Source organism: Chondrus crispus, genomic scaffold (genome assembly GCF_000350225.1).
Source record: "Chondrus crispus Stackhouse genomic scaffold, scaffold_237, whole genome shotgun sequence".
Classification (NCBI taxonomy): domain Eukaryota; phylum Rhodophyta; class Florideophyceae; order Gigartinales; family Gigartinaceae; genus Chondrus; species Chondrus crispus.
The window spans coordinates 92,116-108,681 of NW_005179113.1; the positions used below are offsets into that span (position 1 = coordinate 92,116).

General features: G+C 49.1%; 3 protein-coding genes; all 3 read right to left on the bottom strand.

Moving 5' to 3' along the window:
• Positions 1-5,499: 5,499 nt before the first annotated feature.
• On the bottom strand, positions 5,500-6,498 carry CHC_T00004560001 (hypothetical protein). The gene has a single exon (XM_005715894.1). The coding sequence runs from the start codon at positions 6,496-6,498 to the stop codon at positions 5,500-5,502; it is 999 nt and encodes a 332-aa protein (XP_005715951.1).
• A 725-nt stretch (positions 6,499-7,223) lies between these two features.
• CHC_T00004561001 (hypothetical protein) lies at positions 7,224-11,463 on the bottom strand. XM_005715895.1 is given in 2 exon segments: positions 7,224-7,662; positions 7,663-11,463. 1 exon segment carries the CDS (start codon positions 11,461-11,463, stop codon positions 7,663-7,665), a length of 3,801 nt encoding a protein of 1,266 aa, XP_005715952.1. The 3' UTR covers positions 7,224-7,662.
• A 2,666-nt stretch (positions 11,464-14,129) lies between these two features.
• Positions 14,130-14,453, bottom strand: CHC_T00010194001 (V-type ATP synthase, Subunit G). Its single transcript, XM_005715896.1, has one exon. It carries the CDS (start codon positions 14,451-14,453, stop codon positions 14,130-14,132), a length of 324 nt encoding a protein of 107 aa, XP_005715953.1.
• Positions 14,454-16,566: the final 2,113 nt, after the last annotated feature.

The window sequence follows — 16,566 nt, forward strand, 5'->3', positions numbered from 1 at the left end:
GCGCTGGGCAAAGCAATTTGTTGTGGACATTCAGGATTTGATATCTAACGGTAGAAAAGTTTTGCTTCTCTATGATGCATACAGAAGTCCCATGCATATCCAGGCGCTTCGTGTATTTGATGAAGGCGGGGTGATTGCATTCGCACTGCCAGCGCATACGAGTGGCACCATGCAACCGCTAGACGTGGGAGTTTTTGGACCATGGAAGGCGCACATTGACACAGTTTTACACAGCATGTGTTTTCCAGGTCGTGCAAATGTCTTTGATGTGATCAACTTTTGTAAAATAATGAAAGTGGCGTACGCAAACGGGTTTACACTGTCAAAAATTCAAAGTGGATTTATAAATACACTTTGAATTTTTGACCGTGTAAACCCGTTTGCGTACGCCATATATAGGAAGACCGGCTTGTGGCCACTGAACCCGAATACAGTATTAGGACAGAGACGTCCGTTTTCAGCTGATTGCAAAGCAGTCGCTACTGTAGAGGATATGGAAAAGATGTTGGAGGAGAAGCGGGTGAGGTTGAGGTCTACTGCTGGCTTGAAGCCCATAGTGCTCAAGCGAGGATTTATAGACACCAGTGTGGGTGTCAATCTTACAAGCGAGGAAGCTATGGTTCTGGTTTTAAAGAAGGAAGAGAGTGAGCGACGAAAGTTTTTGGATGCTCAACGGAAGAAGGCCCTAGCGGATTTAAAAGAAGCCCGCAGAGTTGCGTCTGTTCATGCAGCGCGTTTTCTACATAAGGAATTGGCGATGGAATATCGTGTTGCTGCGTATGGTAATAGTTCTGTTTTGCCAAGACCAATGTCTGTCCGTGGCAAAATTGCAGCGGAACAGACAATTATGAAGAAGGCTTTGGCGTCTGAGAACACTTGCAGCTTAACAAGTTTAGAGCGGCTTCGAGATCCTTGCAACCAGCTCTCAGTGGATCGGTTTGCTTATGAGATTTGATTTGCGCGCCGTGATTTACATCAAAAAAATATGGGTGAATCCAAATTTCATGATGGACTTGTCCCAATTGAAGGGGTATTTTCCCGAAAAGGAGTCTTTCTGAACAGTTCGTCAAATGAATCCCCTAAAATGACGCCAGTTCTTTGTCCCCTTTCTTGGGTTTGGCACGATTGCCTAGAGTATGCCGCAGACAATGACGTAGTAACCGTAAACAACAGGTTACGGGAAGTAATCTTTTCTTTAAAAACGCCGTATTGTCCCAAACATAGGGGTACCTTCTTGTACCAGCGCTGAAGGGCGGAGGCGGATCTAGGCTCGCTCGCGTACGCGTCTGTCCCTACCCGCTTTGTCCCCCTTTAACGCGCGCAAAGGCGGATCGCGCGTGTTAGTTATGCTGGAAGACGGACGTAAGCGGTCGGTCGTGCACAAGTCCGTGCTTTTCCCCCTTGGCCGCCGGTCCGTTCCGTTTTTAATATACAATTAGTCTATCGTAACTTAGTGTAGTGCAGTGGACACACTCGCCAACAAGGGCGTAAATCTCGCTATGAGGGAAAGCGGTATGTCCAGTCACCACCAGGGTGTTTGGGGCCCTCTGTCCGTGGTAGCTCAGAGGTAACGCGAGAATGGCGGGTAGAGTCGCGGTCAGCGCGTGTAGGGGTACTCGGGATCGAGTAACTAGAAGGAGTGGGTGTGGCGGTCGCGTCGCGGACCGCTATCAACAGCGTCGAAGAAGAACAAAACAAGAAGGGAGAAGAAAGAAGGAAGGAGAAGTGTAGCGTAGAAACGTAGAAAATAGGGGAAAAAGTAAAGGAAAACAAGAAATAGGATGACGACGAAGGGTGCAAGTACCAGACTTAGCCAACTAGATAGGAACCGTAGAGGATCCTACCAGAGATGGGGTCCGATCACCTGATGCCTCTTTACTGTAGCGCCTTCCGACACCCGACCTATATAGGCCGAGCCCGGTCGTCGGCGTCGGTTACTAAATGGATAATTAATAATTAATTATCGTCATTAGAATTGCCACTTGGCATTAGACGCTAATTAGCGTAGAAACTTGTGGGCACCATGTATGTATACGTGTCGTACACGTGTCGTACACGTATCATATACGTGTCATACGACTGTCATACACGTGCGTCCACGTGTGGCCACGTGTGGTACACGTGGGGTACCTTCCCAAGTGTGCGCGCACAGTACACGTGTCAAAGGCGGGGAGCGTGTCCCCACGACGGCGGTGGCCAGGCGTACAGTACAGGGTCACTGCACTACACTTAGTACAGTACGTACTGTACTATGCGGTACTACAGTAGTCGGCACTGTCAGCGGACAGGGCTGACTGTATACGCGTCGTACACGTATGGTAGACGTGGGAGCGCGTGCGCCCCTACACGTGTGGTACAGGCTGTCTGTAAGGTCCGTGCCTTAAAGAGCCGGATCCAATTTCTTATCTAATTCTTTTGGTAGTTATACTACAGTGACGACAAAATTAACAAGTCGTTTCAAAGCGCTGTTCGTAGTACACGCGACGAGCTCCTAAAAATGGCATTGACGAACGTGCACTCAATGGGGTTTAAATTGAAGCTGGCGGTTGCGGGACATGCTGCTGTAAGCAAACAAAATGTGAGAGATGCATTTGTAAACACGGGAGGGAGTATGGCCGATGGATTATAGGTTCTGTAATCGTTTTGAGGTCATAAAAGGTGGTGAAGTGAAACGGCAGAGCAGGCTGGCAGGGATGCAGATACATGGGCCTGCCTCCGCTGTGCGTACTTTGCGAAGGAGGAGATGCGATAGGGAAACCTTTCAAGAAATCAGAGGCATTTTGTCGAACAGTAGGGACCCGTCAACCTCTATTTGTGAAGTTGACATAGTGCTAAGGGAACACGATACTGTCAGCTCAGTATTGCAGGAGATAATACCGGTTCCTGTTGCTACACCAGCCGCTGGGACTAGGAAGAAAGTGTTGGGGTGCGGCGCTCCATCGCAGTGCCTTACTGTAGGGGCATTAATCGAACTGAGCAAGGCTGCGCACGCGACTGCCGTGGCTGAACAAGAGAGGAAATTGATAGCACGCAAACAGAGATTGAGGATTCTTGAGGAAAAAGAGAAGAAGAAAGAGGCTACTCGCATTATGAAAGAAGAGGTGCGAATCAGGCGAGCGCTCTTGCAGGCAGAGATGGAAGCACACAGAGCTAGAAAGAGACGAAAAATGCCTGTCATAGACACAGTCGTGACACAATTGAGCACCGTTCAACATCCCGAGGTCCAACTGGGGAATGCAGCTAATGAGTTGCTCAGTTTATCAAATACAAATAGTGGTGTTTGAGAAATAAATTGTCCCAAATAATGCCCTTTTTAAGTGTTGGAATTCCATTCCGTGAAGAGGAGTAAGCGATTATATGAGAGAATTAATGGACATAGATGACAATCGGACTTGCGCAGAGTCATTAGAACAGATATGCTGACCTCTCAAAGGTCTCGAATGCCTGATTTTGTAATTTTCCTAGCGTCTGGGTTCTGTTAAGGAAAATGCGTCCCAAATGTAGCCCTTTGGAAGGGTAGTACTTCGTCGGACCTCACTTTGCAATTACACACTCAAAACACCGGTTTTTCATGGAACAGACAAGCTCTTACAGGAATTCTTCATAAACTTCATCCCACGCTTCCATTATAAATTCTAAAAGCTCATTCACGTCCTTAAATTGACGTTGGTGTGCATGAACCGTTCGCGCTAGGATTCCCCATCAATTCGCCATAGGATTCAGGTCAGGTGACTTGGGAGGCCACTCTAAGACAGGATTTTCCTCCTCGTCAAACCACTGAAATGTACGTTTAGCGCGGTGTATGGATGAACCATCTTGCATAAACACCCAACTTGGACCCATTTCTTGATCGACAAACGGCAAAAGATAGGACTCTAATGTATCCATATACTTAATACCATCTTGGTGTCCACTTACAACGGCGAGCTCGCATTTCTTAGTACCGGAAAAAGCGCCCCAAACCATTACAGAATCCCCACCCAGCTACCGTTTTGAGAACATACGCTTGTAGGTCCTGTGGTATAACTACCTTCGTCCCGACCACTCGGAACGAGGAGGGTTAGAGGTAAGGGAGCGCGCGCCGCTGGGTAACCCACGCGAGCGCAAACCGTACGGAAGCACTCGAAAAGAGGGAAGGCTCACGTGGCCGGTGACGCGCAGCCGGTCGGTGGTGTTGGATCCGGACGGGCGGTCACGGGTTAGAAGCCTGAGACTTAGAGGTAAAACCGGACGGAGTTAGCAAAAAGCCGTAAAGGGAAGGGAGGCAAGTCTGCCCCCGTTTACTGGAACGGGGCAGATGCCCCCGGTCTTAACCCCTAAGTGGGACGCCAGGACACCTGTCCCGCTACAGTAGCTGTTACATACTGTATACCAGCTACTGTACTAAATTGGCTAATTTGTGCCATTAACCACTAATTGCTAATTACTTACCGGATGGGTCGCACACGTGTGCCCGTGGCCACGACCGGCGCCACCGGTTGTGCCACGTGTACGCCGTGGAGGTACTACTGTGCTCGCAGAGGGCGCGTGCACGATTACTACAGTAGTAACCGCCCGTCTCGACGGTTCTCATCTCCCACCGGGGGTCGCGGTGTGGAATTGTACCACAGGTCCGTAAATCGTGCCAATAGTACCCCAACCCATTTGGAACGTCCGAGTTGAATTCCGATTCGTTCGAACACACCACATTAATCCAATCCGACACCGTCCAAGTGACTTTTTCGCGACACCACTGCTCCCGTCCAATTTTATGTCTCAGGAGCATCATAGGAGCGGGGACTATTTGCTGTACTGAATAGTTGGCGTGGCGCGTAGGATACCTCGTACAGTTTATGGAGTTATAGGAAGACTAAGGGTCTTAACCCACTCTGAAGAACACAAATGACCTTTGTGCGCTTCGCACAAAACAGCACGCCGAGCGGTGCCGGTGAGTTTGGAGGGCCTACCGGGCGTTTTCTTCTTCCCGTACTGGCCTGGGTTCCTAAAAAAGGTGGCCACGACGTTACGGGAGCACGAGAGATGCGCCGCAATTCGCCTTATTGTCCAATTGTTGAGACGAAGAGCCTGGATCTGCCCTTGTTCATGCTGGCTCAGATGCGTGCCGCGAGGCATTTTTTCTGTGTTGAAGTGAGCTACTGCATGTTTTGTGCTTTCCCCTTCGTTTTGTATGCGTCTAGTCTCTATGGCCAGTCTTTTCGCGGGAGATACTGCATTTTGTAGAGCGGGGTTTTAAAAAAACTGCTGTGTACATAAATAAGGTTTCCATAAATACGGTACCGCCAATAATTATAGCCGCACCTCACAAATATGCATTGCTGGTTAAGGAATCTTACTTTGCATAAAAAACTGCTTTGTCCTTGACGCATTCCTGCACGCAGAGTCCAAAACAATGCTCAGATTTTGAAACACATCAATAGTTTGGAAGATATGCATCAAAAACCATTTATGGGGTGACAGTAATTATAGAGTACAGTGCTTCTAAACAACCATAACTCTGGTTCAGTACTTCGTAGTGCCACCTTTGGCCATCGCACAGTCAAAGCAACGCTTCTGCATGCTCCCTACTAACTTATCCAACGTCTCAGTGTTGATATTTTCCCAGCAGTCCATTATACATTCGAGTAGCTCATCGATATTATTAAACTGCCTTTCATGTGCGTACACTTTCCTTGCCAAGATCCCCCAAAGGTTTTCTATAGGGTTGAGGTCAGGGGACTTGGCAGGCCAGTCCATAACGTGCACTTCCTCCTCTTCAAACCATTCGTAAACGCGATTAGCACGGTGTACAGCTGCACAATCTTGCATAAACGTCCAGCTAGGACCGAGCTCTTGATCAACAAAAGGAAGGAGATTGGTCTCGAGAGTCTGAATATACTTGAGCGCATTCTGCTTCCCTTCTAAAACGACCAAGTCACACTTCTTTTTCCCAGCAAACGCACCCCAAGCCATCACCGAATCACCCCCTTGCTGCCGCTTTGAAAAAACCTTTCTATCCTTTCGTAAGTCATGCCAATGAAACGCGAAGCCGTCTGATCCGTCGAGATTAAACTTCTTCTCGTCAGACCAGACTACATTTGCCCAATCACCAGGCGTCCAGGTCACCTTATCTCGAGCCCAACTTTCTCGCGCGATTTTGTGGCGCGGAAGCATCATTGGTGCGCGTGCCCTGCGCATATACCCAAGGGTGGGAGTGCTGCTGAGTATTGCACGCATGCGGCTGGACTTAACAGGGAGCTGGAGTGTCTTGACAAGTTCTGTTGATGTCATTTCTCCCTTGTGTGCCTCTCGGATCAGCGCCCTTTTTGCCTGCGCAGACAGCGTAGACTTCCTCCCGCTCCTTTTTTTTGTTCCGTAGAGCTCGGGGGCTTTCAAGTAGTTAGCTACTACTTTTGCGGACCTGCCTAGATGCTTGGCAATGCGGCGTATCGACCACTGAGCATCATGCAGGCCCGCAATTTTTCCTTTTTCTTCAGCCGTTAAGGATTTACCGCGCGGCATAATTAGGGGGTCTGTTGGGTACTTTTCTACGCGGAGGGCTGCTTGTGTTGAAGCGTATTGTATTGGGCTTTTAACGCGCTAAAGAACGCGGCAAGGAGTCTTTCAGTTGCCGAGTTCTTGGCGCGAGAATGTGCTGTACTCTATACTTAATGTCACCCCATGAATACACATGTATTAATATCTGCAAAAGTATTTATGCTTTGCAAAATCTGATTGCAGATTCGGAGTCAGCACGCATTGTTTTATCAAGAATGTTGTTGTTTTTTATGCAACGTGTGCTGCGTGCCACAGCACGGCACAACTTGGGGGTGCGGCTATAAATAATGGCGGTACTGTATGTATCATGCGAATTAGGTCTCGATCTTTAAATCCGACCCCAGATTCGGTCTCCTCGTTGCTTTTACAGTCCTAGACGCACCTCAAATTTGGTCTTACAATACTGTATGCCAGCAATGTGAGACTTGATGGTGTCCCTATACCTTTTTTCGGCACTGTATTGTAGGGACCTGCACAGACGAGGGGATAGGTGCCTGTATCAATTGGGCCATTATTATTGGCAATGGTCTCACAATAATTGAAGTTGGAGACGCGCGTGACAGCCCGTCTCCCTCAGAGTTAGCCGGTTTACTGAAACAGGTCTGAACCCTACAACTGGTAACAGTCCCGATTGGCACATCCAAACACACGCCAAGGCCAAGAGTTTATGCATGGTGACAACGGCCTTCAGATAGGGAAGCCATGTGAGGATGGCGTACTCCTTTTTTTCCTTGTTTTATTTTATAAAAACATACCAAATGGTACAATAAGATAGGCTTGAACGCACTTTGCCACAAGCTTAGTGAGTTTAATTGCTACCTGATTTCTTCAGGCTGACCATAAGAACAAGTCTCAGTGCAGTCCTTGACATCGAAATTTGCTTTCCTCACCAGGGGCAACAAAAGGAGGTATTGTTACAGCGTTCGCCAAAATATTCTTGCGTCTATGAATTTTGGGTCTACTTCAGTGCAAGAAAAACGGAAACTGCACATTGGCACTGTCATTTGTGATCTGGCGCATGTCGTTGCTTATTCTCTTCTCTCATAACCGCGACAAGTTGTCCCCCTCCAACATCTCTCTCTGACTGCTGCACAAGTGTGTTATGGAAGTAAAGCTTGTACGTCTCATCTATCCAGCTTTCGGCGTGTCCTTCTTTGCATGCCAGGCAATCTGTTTCGAGGCCGACGGAGGATAGATGAGACTCAAAAATTCTGGTTCTATTGTTTCTCGCCCCTCAGATTCGTTTTTCATTCGAATGAACTCAGACCGCAAATAACCAAATAACGCTATCACTGACCCCCTAGTCAGATGACTGGCCCGTTCATTGACTGCCTCTTCTTGAATTGGATTTTCACGACCTAACAAATCGTAGCCGTCGTGAAATAGGCTGAGGTTGTCTGCCTTTTGGATATTCGAGTTACTTGTCCCCACCACGAGATCAGTTGCGAAAGAGACGTGATCATCACGTCGACGTCGCTTCAGCGGCCGGCGACTACGTTCTTCTGCATTGATATTTTTTTCAACTTCTCCTTTGTTTAATGGCTTCCGAGGCCTCGATGTCTGGGATGTAGTCGCCCATGCACTTGTCCCTGCCACGGGATTCTTCGCACTCCGGGATTCTGAACGAATGCCGTCTTCTCGGTGATGTGTATTACGAGCATCAGAGATCGATTTAAGCAACGCCATGGGATTGAAACTCTCCTTCCCCTTTGTCCTCGCCACTGATGGAGCTTTGGCGTCAAGCCTCCCACTGCCAACACCCAATTGGCCGATAGCTCTCGCCTTCGTTGAGCCAGGCACAATCTCGCTACTTGAACCCACAGCTGCTCTGCGCATCTTGACGTCTGAAATGTCCGAACCCTGTCGCTTTGGCGCGGCTTTAGCATCATGCACACTTGGCGCTTCATTGGCTTCTTTTTCATGACTCTCCCCATGGGCATAAGCCTTTTCAAGAACAGCCGCGTCAGTTGTTCGTGACTGCAGCTGGGGATTTGCTTTCAGAACGTTCTTGACCTTTTCGCTCGGTCCCTTCCGCCCCGCCACACTAGGGTTTGGCACTTCATTTGCGGGGTCTGCTGAAGTGGCGGTTGCGCTTTGCATAGCACCAACATTGCGGCGCTTGGTCGAGGTTTGCCGCTTCCACCAAACGGCAACTCTTCGAAATGTCAATAAAATCGATCTGACGTCGTCGCCAAGGGCCTGACGGCGAGCATAGAAAGGTCTTCCATCATCCTTCGAATTCGCCGAATGAAGAAAGTATTTCTTGTATTCCTTCAGCTCCGAAATAAAACCTAGTCTTGCTTCTGACTGAGAATATGAAATAAAAGTAGTGATGCCTGCTAAAAACCGCTTCACTTCTGCTCTTTCGGAAGCGTCTTCTTCGTATTTTCTGTGAAGTTGTGAGACTTCATCCGCTATGTACTTTGCCCATATAAGAATGTCTCTCAACGCGTCTAAAGCATGTTCTAAGTTTCTCATAGCGCTTCGCTGGGGACTGTAACTAGACGCCGAGACTTCGCTGAGAGATGCGATTTGAGTGAGAATGTATCGGATAGGAATTCCTGCCAGATTCAGGTTGACAACATGCTCGATTACTTCTCTATCTTGCATGCGGGGTGTCCCTCCTACCGGGTTCATTAAACTTTTGCAAGTATCCGCAATTTCTCTGGCTTCACGTGCAACATTTTCAAGTTTCACTTGCTTTTGTTGTATTGCTAGTTGCCACCGAATGAATGTAAATTGAATGCCATGCAGTGCGGACGATATTGGGGTCTGTGATGAGGGCATGGCGTCTGATTTGTCAACTGGTTGTGCTCGGGTTCTGGCACCATGCTCAGAGCTTCGAGGATGCACAATCCCAGCAGTTGCGTCGCTAGCAAGTATGCGAGAGGAGGAACGAGAATATCCAGGCTTCTCCGCCACCTTCGTCGGAGACACTACAGGACCTGCTTCCTGACGTAGAATCAGAGCTGCTTTTCTTCCCCCATGGAGAGGGGCGGTGTCATTTGTTGCAGCAGTTGGAGCCTTTTGATCGCGTGCATTATGAGGGCCCTTGAGTATTCCTCTCTTACTTTGAGGCAATCGGGATCTGCTTTCCAGATTGAAAATAGTTCGCAATTCTCTCCTAAACCTAGTCGTGACTTCCTTGCTGATTCCAGACCCAGACGCAGACCCAGATAAACATAAAGACTGCACCAGTAGCTTGATGCAATATTCAAATGGCTCTGTCATTAGATCGCTGCAATTCTTGCCCTTTACACCCGACGTTGACGAACTATTGTCCGTTGTTACCACATGAAGACTTCCTCGCGCTAGTTTCTGCTGAAGATCAACCCCACAAGTCAGGCCCTTCGAAAACGGAGGTTTCCTTTGCAACTGCGCATGTCTGGCCTTCTCCTTTTTCGAACCTGAATTGAAGTCTTCATTTCCAGAATGGGTAGTGTTAGGAGTGCTCGATGAATTAGTCTTATGTGCATTGGCGGGAGCTTTATCCTTCTGAGAGGGTATGGTTCTCTGATCACTGTTCCCTCGTCGCCGGGACAACAGTTCGCCATCCCGTTGCTCTTGATCAGTATGAGAGCCTTTTCCATTCTTTCCTTCCAAGACGATTGCACGCGCTGGGATAGTAGATGTGCTTTTCGCAGAGCGCTCCGTCATCGATGCTTGTATTCCCTCTCTTGCATGTCGTTCGGGTGGTACACGCCGATGTAAATTTGGGAGACTTCCACGCCTGGCATTTGCTTCATTTGCGACCTTTCGCTTTTGGGTCAGCTGGGAATTCTCGGACGGGACAGTATCGCAGTTCCCCACTTTTGTTGCTCTGCTGAGCCGCTCAGATTGTGATGGACAGTCCGTCGAACTCCGTTCATCGCGTATTACAGCGGTCTCATCTCTTTCTTCTTTGGCCCTCATCTCAGAACTACCTGCAGTTCTTAGCGATTTCAGGGAAGGGGGTTCAGAAGTCTTGGTTGATGGTGCACTGTTGTTGTCCAGTGTTTTTATAGTAGGCCCACGCACTTGAATGTCGCTTCGACCATGATGTATAGAGGACGTGCCCGACGTTCGTTGAACTCTTTCCGCATGGCCACTAGCCGAAGCAGCAGTACCATGTTGAGATTCTTCGTGTCGGGTGGAGGCATGCATTCGAGCGGCATGCGCTGCTTGGATGGCAGGGTCCGCGAGAATTGGTGGGAGTGATTTGGTCGGCTGATACAGCTTCTTTTGGTTCCTGACAAACTCCTTCAATGCGGCGGATTGTGCATCACTTGCTAGTGTGTTCGATATCGATTTCGCAGAAAAAAGCCTAGAATTGTTCTCAACGTTCGCAAGATCTAACTCAGCATCTTCAGGTGAGAGGATGTTCCTCTCATTTCGGTTTTTGGTTCCGGATACCGAAGGAATTTTTGATGGCCCTCGTTCGTCCGGGAGTTGCTGCCGTACTGCAGTTGTCGGTCCAGAATTCGCAATGGGGGTCGCATGATTCAATGCTGGATGTGCGATCATGCGGCACCCGCGGGTGCTAAGGTGTCGGGGAGGGCCGGATGCACCATAACTGACAGGCGCAGCTGAAGACTGCACATCACCCTCGACACGACTTTGACTGTTCGAGTGTATATTCGACTCGGCAAGGGCACTCGATAACTGCTCCACGGGTAGTGGAGCCATATTAGAGACGTTAGAAACGCGGGGAAACTTTGTGGCGGGGGAAGGAGGTCCCTCACAGCCAAACACACGCACAAGCGGAACAATGGCATATTTTGTACTGGGAGGAATTGGCAAAAGCTGAAAGCTTTGTTCGGGTAAGCGACTAGCAAGTAAACGCGAAGCTGGGGTACCATCTGTCCACTCGTTGTCGCGAGCACCTTCGCCAATGACGACATAGTGCGCGACGGAAGACTTTTCCGGTTCAGATTCCGGTTGCTCTGGCATTACTGGATATTAAACAAATGGGCAGAAAGCATTCATACGTCAGGGGATCACAAAGGAAGTGAAGCTTTGCGTTGCTTCAAAGCACTCCGCAATCGTTAGAAAAACGTCACGTTCCGAGGTGTAGTGCCAGAAGAAACGAAAGTTTGTGTGCTCGTTCACAGGGCAGACGGAATCTCAGTGCTGGTGGCGGCCGGCCAAGTATGGCAAAGATTGGGATGGTTTTTTGCTTGTGCTAGTGCCCGGCAAGTCTGAGAAGTGTGCGGTGATGAAAACTGGAGGAAGGCTTTGCAGGCGAAAAAGAGCGTACCGCACAGTAGCCGCCGTAGTTTCAAGGGTACCGTGCTGTTCGATCCCCAGACCATTTCAAAATAATCAAAGAACTCATATTTATTTGCAAATACAGAAAATACGCTGCACACGTGTGCCGCAGGAGAAGCTCCCGATTTGTCGGAATTTATCCTCCGAACTCGAACCAAGTCCCGTTCAGGTGACCTCACCTGCTCTGTCTCGACAAACATGCCTATCGTTCTGACAGTTGTGAAACACCCTCGTCTCTTCGGCGTAATATCGCAGCTTTGCATCAAGATTATCACGGAGCTCGGGCTCAAACATTTATTCATGGGTCGAAAGGAGCGGAAAGCCAAATCGTTTCGCTACAATTGCAGCGGTGGCAAACCAGAAATGGGATTTCCAAAGACCCTCGCTGGTTCGTCTAGTCTCCCAGAGCTTCGAGAAAACCAGACCATCGCAAAGAGGTATTCGCACGCTCATCTTCTCATTAGGTCCTTTAATTTCCACCTCCTTCAACCCCTTAACTAATTTTGAAACTAGAATTTTAACAAGTGCTGCCTGTCCAATCTGTGTTGTTATAGGAAGTCCCTAAAAAGACCGAGACGGATGGGAAAACTCGCCATCGAAGCTCCCTCGCCCTCTCACCCGCCCAAATGCCCTCGTGAAGTGAGGATAAAGCCCCCTCTTCTAACGTTTGGTAGAAAGTCGAGACCTTCCTCACCAGCAATGCGAGCTGCCTGCGATCTGGGTGACCCTATAGTGACACCGCTTACGACTCCGAAGCTCCCTTCCAAAGGCATGCGTGAAAGGGAAGAAGCTCAGGTGTTGAAATCAATCGAATTGACTGGGGTCGCCACCGACGAAATACAGAAGAAGCCCTGTTCCCCAACAATGTGTGAAGGACATCACAAAAATGCCATCCAGCTGAAGGCTCAAATAACTCCGCACGTTCTGTCTGGCACGCATGAACTGAAGACGCATGACGAGTCAGAAAGCGAGGTGAAGTCTGTTTCGCAAAGGACTGTTGTACGTAACATGGCACCAGAGGTTCAGTCCGAGGATTGCAAGACCCCATCGTATGTGGTCTGTGAAGAGTCGTCCTCTGGAGTCCATTCTGGCGGTCTGCTATCCAATCATATTACGTTGAGTATGGAGACTCTGAGGACACCGATATGCTCACAGAGATTGCTGTTAGCGCGTCCCAGCTCCAGCAAACTGAAATCAAGCATTCCTCAACAGTTCAGAAAACCCGGACATGGAACTGCCAGCTCGCATAAAAACCCACAGAATCCATGCCGTGCATTGTCGTTTGAAAAAGCGGAGGTTATGGAGCACAATAAAACGCCTGGAAATGAGCAGGAACCCATGCTTCTCCAATCCACGCTTGTTTGGAAAGCCGTCAAGCCGAAAACTTTTAGAAAGTTATTGAAGGGAAACGGGCAGGATGACAGCGTTGGAAGAGAAAAATCACTAGCTACCCCGTTTGATATCGACGCACGCATAGTAGTGAAAAGTTCTGACGGCGTTAGAGCTGGTGCTGCAGATGAGCTAGACGACCGACAAGACACATCTAAGCGGAGAAATGCATGGACCCGGGTCGCCAAAGAAATAGTGATGTCTTCCCCATACTCGGTGGCCAGTCGCAGAAAAGAAATTGCTGAGACCGGGCATGGTATAAATGGTAGGTCCCTGAACAGGTCCAAAAAAGAAGAGGAAAGCGGCGAAGTCTGCAAAAGAGCAGAACCTCCCATGCTTGCGCGTAAGCTGAATGATACAGAGTTCTCCTCTGACGAAATCCTGGAAAGCCCACTACGTTATACCGCACGTGCTGAAGGCGAAGAGGAAATTATTATTTATCAGTCACAAGATCTAGCAAAGACAAGCGACGACACTTCGTTCTTGGAATCGAGTGAACAGCAAGGTGCTGGTTGTTACAGGGAATTCGTGAGCACACCTCTGAAAGTGGCTGACGGAAGGCAGATGGCTCCCAACCGTCAACAGGTATGTTCTCCTGCTGGGAAAGACGAAGAAAGTTTTGCCAGTGTGACGGAGCCTCCAACTCCAGATGGCGCTTTCAAAGAAAAAACCGACGAGTTGCAGAAGAGCAGCCGTACTACAGTACTATGTAGATCTATGCTTGTGACGATCCCTGCTGGCGCATTGCGGTCTCCCGAAACACCAGACAGTGTTTCTAAGGAGTAACTAATCTCCTTGCACGGAAAATATCCACAGTAAATCAACGTATGGCGCTATGTGAATATGTCAAGGGACAAGAGTAAGTACGCCGTCACCTTTTACATAAGATACGAAAACTTGGAGGCCGAATTAGATGTTGTACTGGATAATACAGTATTTGCTAAGCATCTATAAGATGACTAGACTTCACGGACGTATGAAACCAGCATGTCCACCACGGAGGCTTTGTTCGACTTGGCAGCAGCAACAGTAGACTTGATGTTCTTCTGTGCGGTAGCGGCGATTTTGTCGGAAGTTTCGCCCGTTGAGCCGACGTATTTCTTCACCTGAGCTTGATATTCATCCTCCTTCGCTGCACGATATTGAGCGATCTCGGCATCGGCTTCAGACGCGGCGGTCTTCAGCCTGACGTCTCTTTCTTTACGCGCTTGCTCTACGAGTGTTTTCGCCATCTGCTCCGCTTCGAGAAGAGTTTGAATTGTTTCCGCAGGTTTGTCGGCCATGGTGATTGGTAGGGGTTCGAGGGCTTCGTAGGTGTAGAAAACGAGGGAAGAGCTGACTCAGGAACTGTGGATGGATATCCTTGAAGGAACTTCAAATGCAGGGCGATCGTTGGCGATGGAAGAAGCTGCCTGAAACAAAGGATGGAGTGGAGAAGGGGGGGAGCAGGCGGGAGAAGGGGGGAGAAGGAATGCCAGGATTGACAGCGAAAGGACAAACGTACTTTGCGCAATGACAAGTGTAGGCAACGACAGTGTTTCGGAGCTGGTGGGCGGAATGGCTGAAACGGTATAAAAAACAAGTTCAGTTAATTTACCCTGAAGGGTAGTTTCATGATCATTGAGAGGTACGGCCTTTTTATGCCTCTCCAGAGGGGGCCAGGCCGCCAACAGCAATGACAGAGCAAGCGGAGCAGAGTACTGAACGATTACTTGCGGTTAGTGGATACTTAATCGGGCACTACAGTACTGGGCGACTCCGAAAAACATAAATTGTGTACACACAAATTTCCTTGTGTATGTGTGTCGTATTTTGTGCCTTGGCACGGAAATGCATGTGAACAAAAATTTGTGTAAGACACATTTAATGCCAATTCACCCTCAGTGAGGTGTCAGCACGCCGGCGGACGGATTGCGGTACCCCCTTCACGCCCTATCCTATGATACCCAAATGAGAAATCTCCTCCTTGTTTTGCTGTTGCAACGCGCAAAAAGGCAACGCACCATCACTTTTCGTCACCGCCTCAACACGGAAGGGCGAAGACGACGAGACAGGCGGATAACAAGGAGTGCATTGCATCACCCCTCTACATCTCCATTTGCCGTTTTGTTCGGTTCAGGATGTGACCAATCCCTTATCACATTTTGCGGGTTCGATCACGCTTCTTTTCGCTACCTCCTCCCCCTGTTTGAACCCCTTTATCTTCGCTTCACACCTTACAGCTCTGACGGATTTATTCGCGTCATCCCGCGACGGCGCACGCGAAGGGGAAGACCTCGGTTGCTATCGGCTGTCCACTGCTTAGCTCTGACACTTTGTTGGTACAGGACAAGGGGTTCTAGTATGGTCTTGTCAATGCTATTAGGCATAACTGCTTCTGTTTGCTCTATATTTTTACGATTCGGTCGCCGCTTGTTGAGGCGCGTCCTCAACTCTGATCATAAAGCTCGCATTAAAATGCCCACAGCGCAAGAGATTAGTGATTACAAAGAAGCCATTTCCGCAAAGTACTCTCTTCTTCAAGATGTGTATGCCATGGCGGATGGACTGAAGCTTTATTTACAGGAGAGCGGGAACGGTGTAATTCAGAACATGTTTTACAATGGGTGGCAACATGATCACTACGTCGGAAACGTACTTGTTTTTGTGCCTTCCGGCGTAGTGATCGCGGCAGCGTACCATGCTCCCGGGTGTCTCCATGACTCGGTTATTGCCGAATGGGGCAATGTATATCGAAAACTTGAGGAAACATTTGAAAATCATGGTGCGACGTGCGTTGTAGATTCTGCGTTTAGTAAGGGAGACTACCCTTTTGTTATCAAATCTGCGCAAGATATGCCAATGAGCAGTGACCGAAATGTTCATCAAAAGGCGCAGCAAGCGACATCCGTCAGGCAAGCATCGGAGTGGGGAATGATAGCCTTTCAAGGCTTTTTTCCGAGATTGAAAGATCGTTTTTGCTATGAGGAGCGAGGCGAGAGGAAGATCATACTCCATCTCACCATTTTGCTCTTCAATTTGAGAACCCGGTTGGTTGGCATCAATCAGATACTCAATACCTACATGCCATATCTGGGCGTCGATGCGAACCATTTGCTGTTTCGAAACGTATGAGAGGCCACCACTCGCCTCTACACATTTGGCGAGCACTGAGCGGCACGCGAGCAGCGCGACTGGCTTGGCAGAGAGGTGGCCGGCGCGTTCGATGGTGGCCTGCACGGGGGAGTGACGGGCCAAGTGAGCGGGGTAGCGGTGGGTCACTTGGGGGTAGACATGCAGCGGGCCGGAGACAGGGAGCGGGGGTTTGATGTGGGAAGTATGCGGGGGCGTGCGCACAAGGACCCACAGGCCCTTGTACACGGGCGGGGTGGTGTGCGGGGGCGGTGTGTGCGGGAG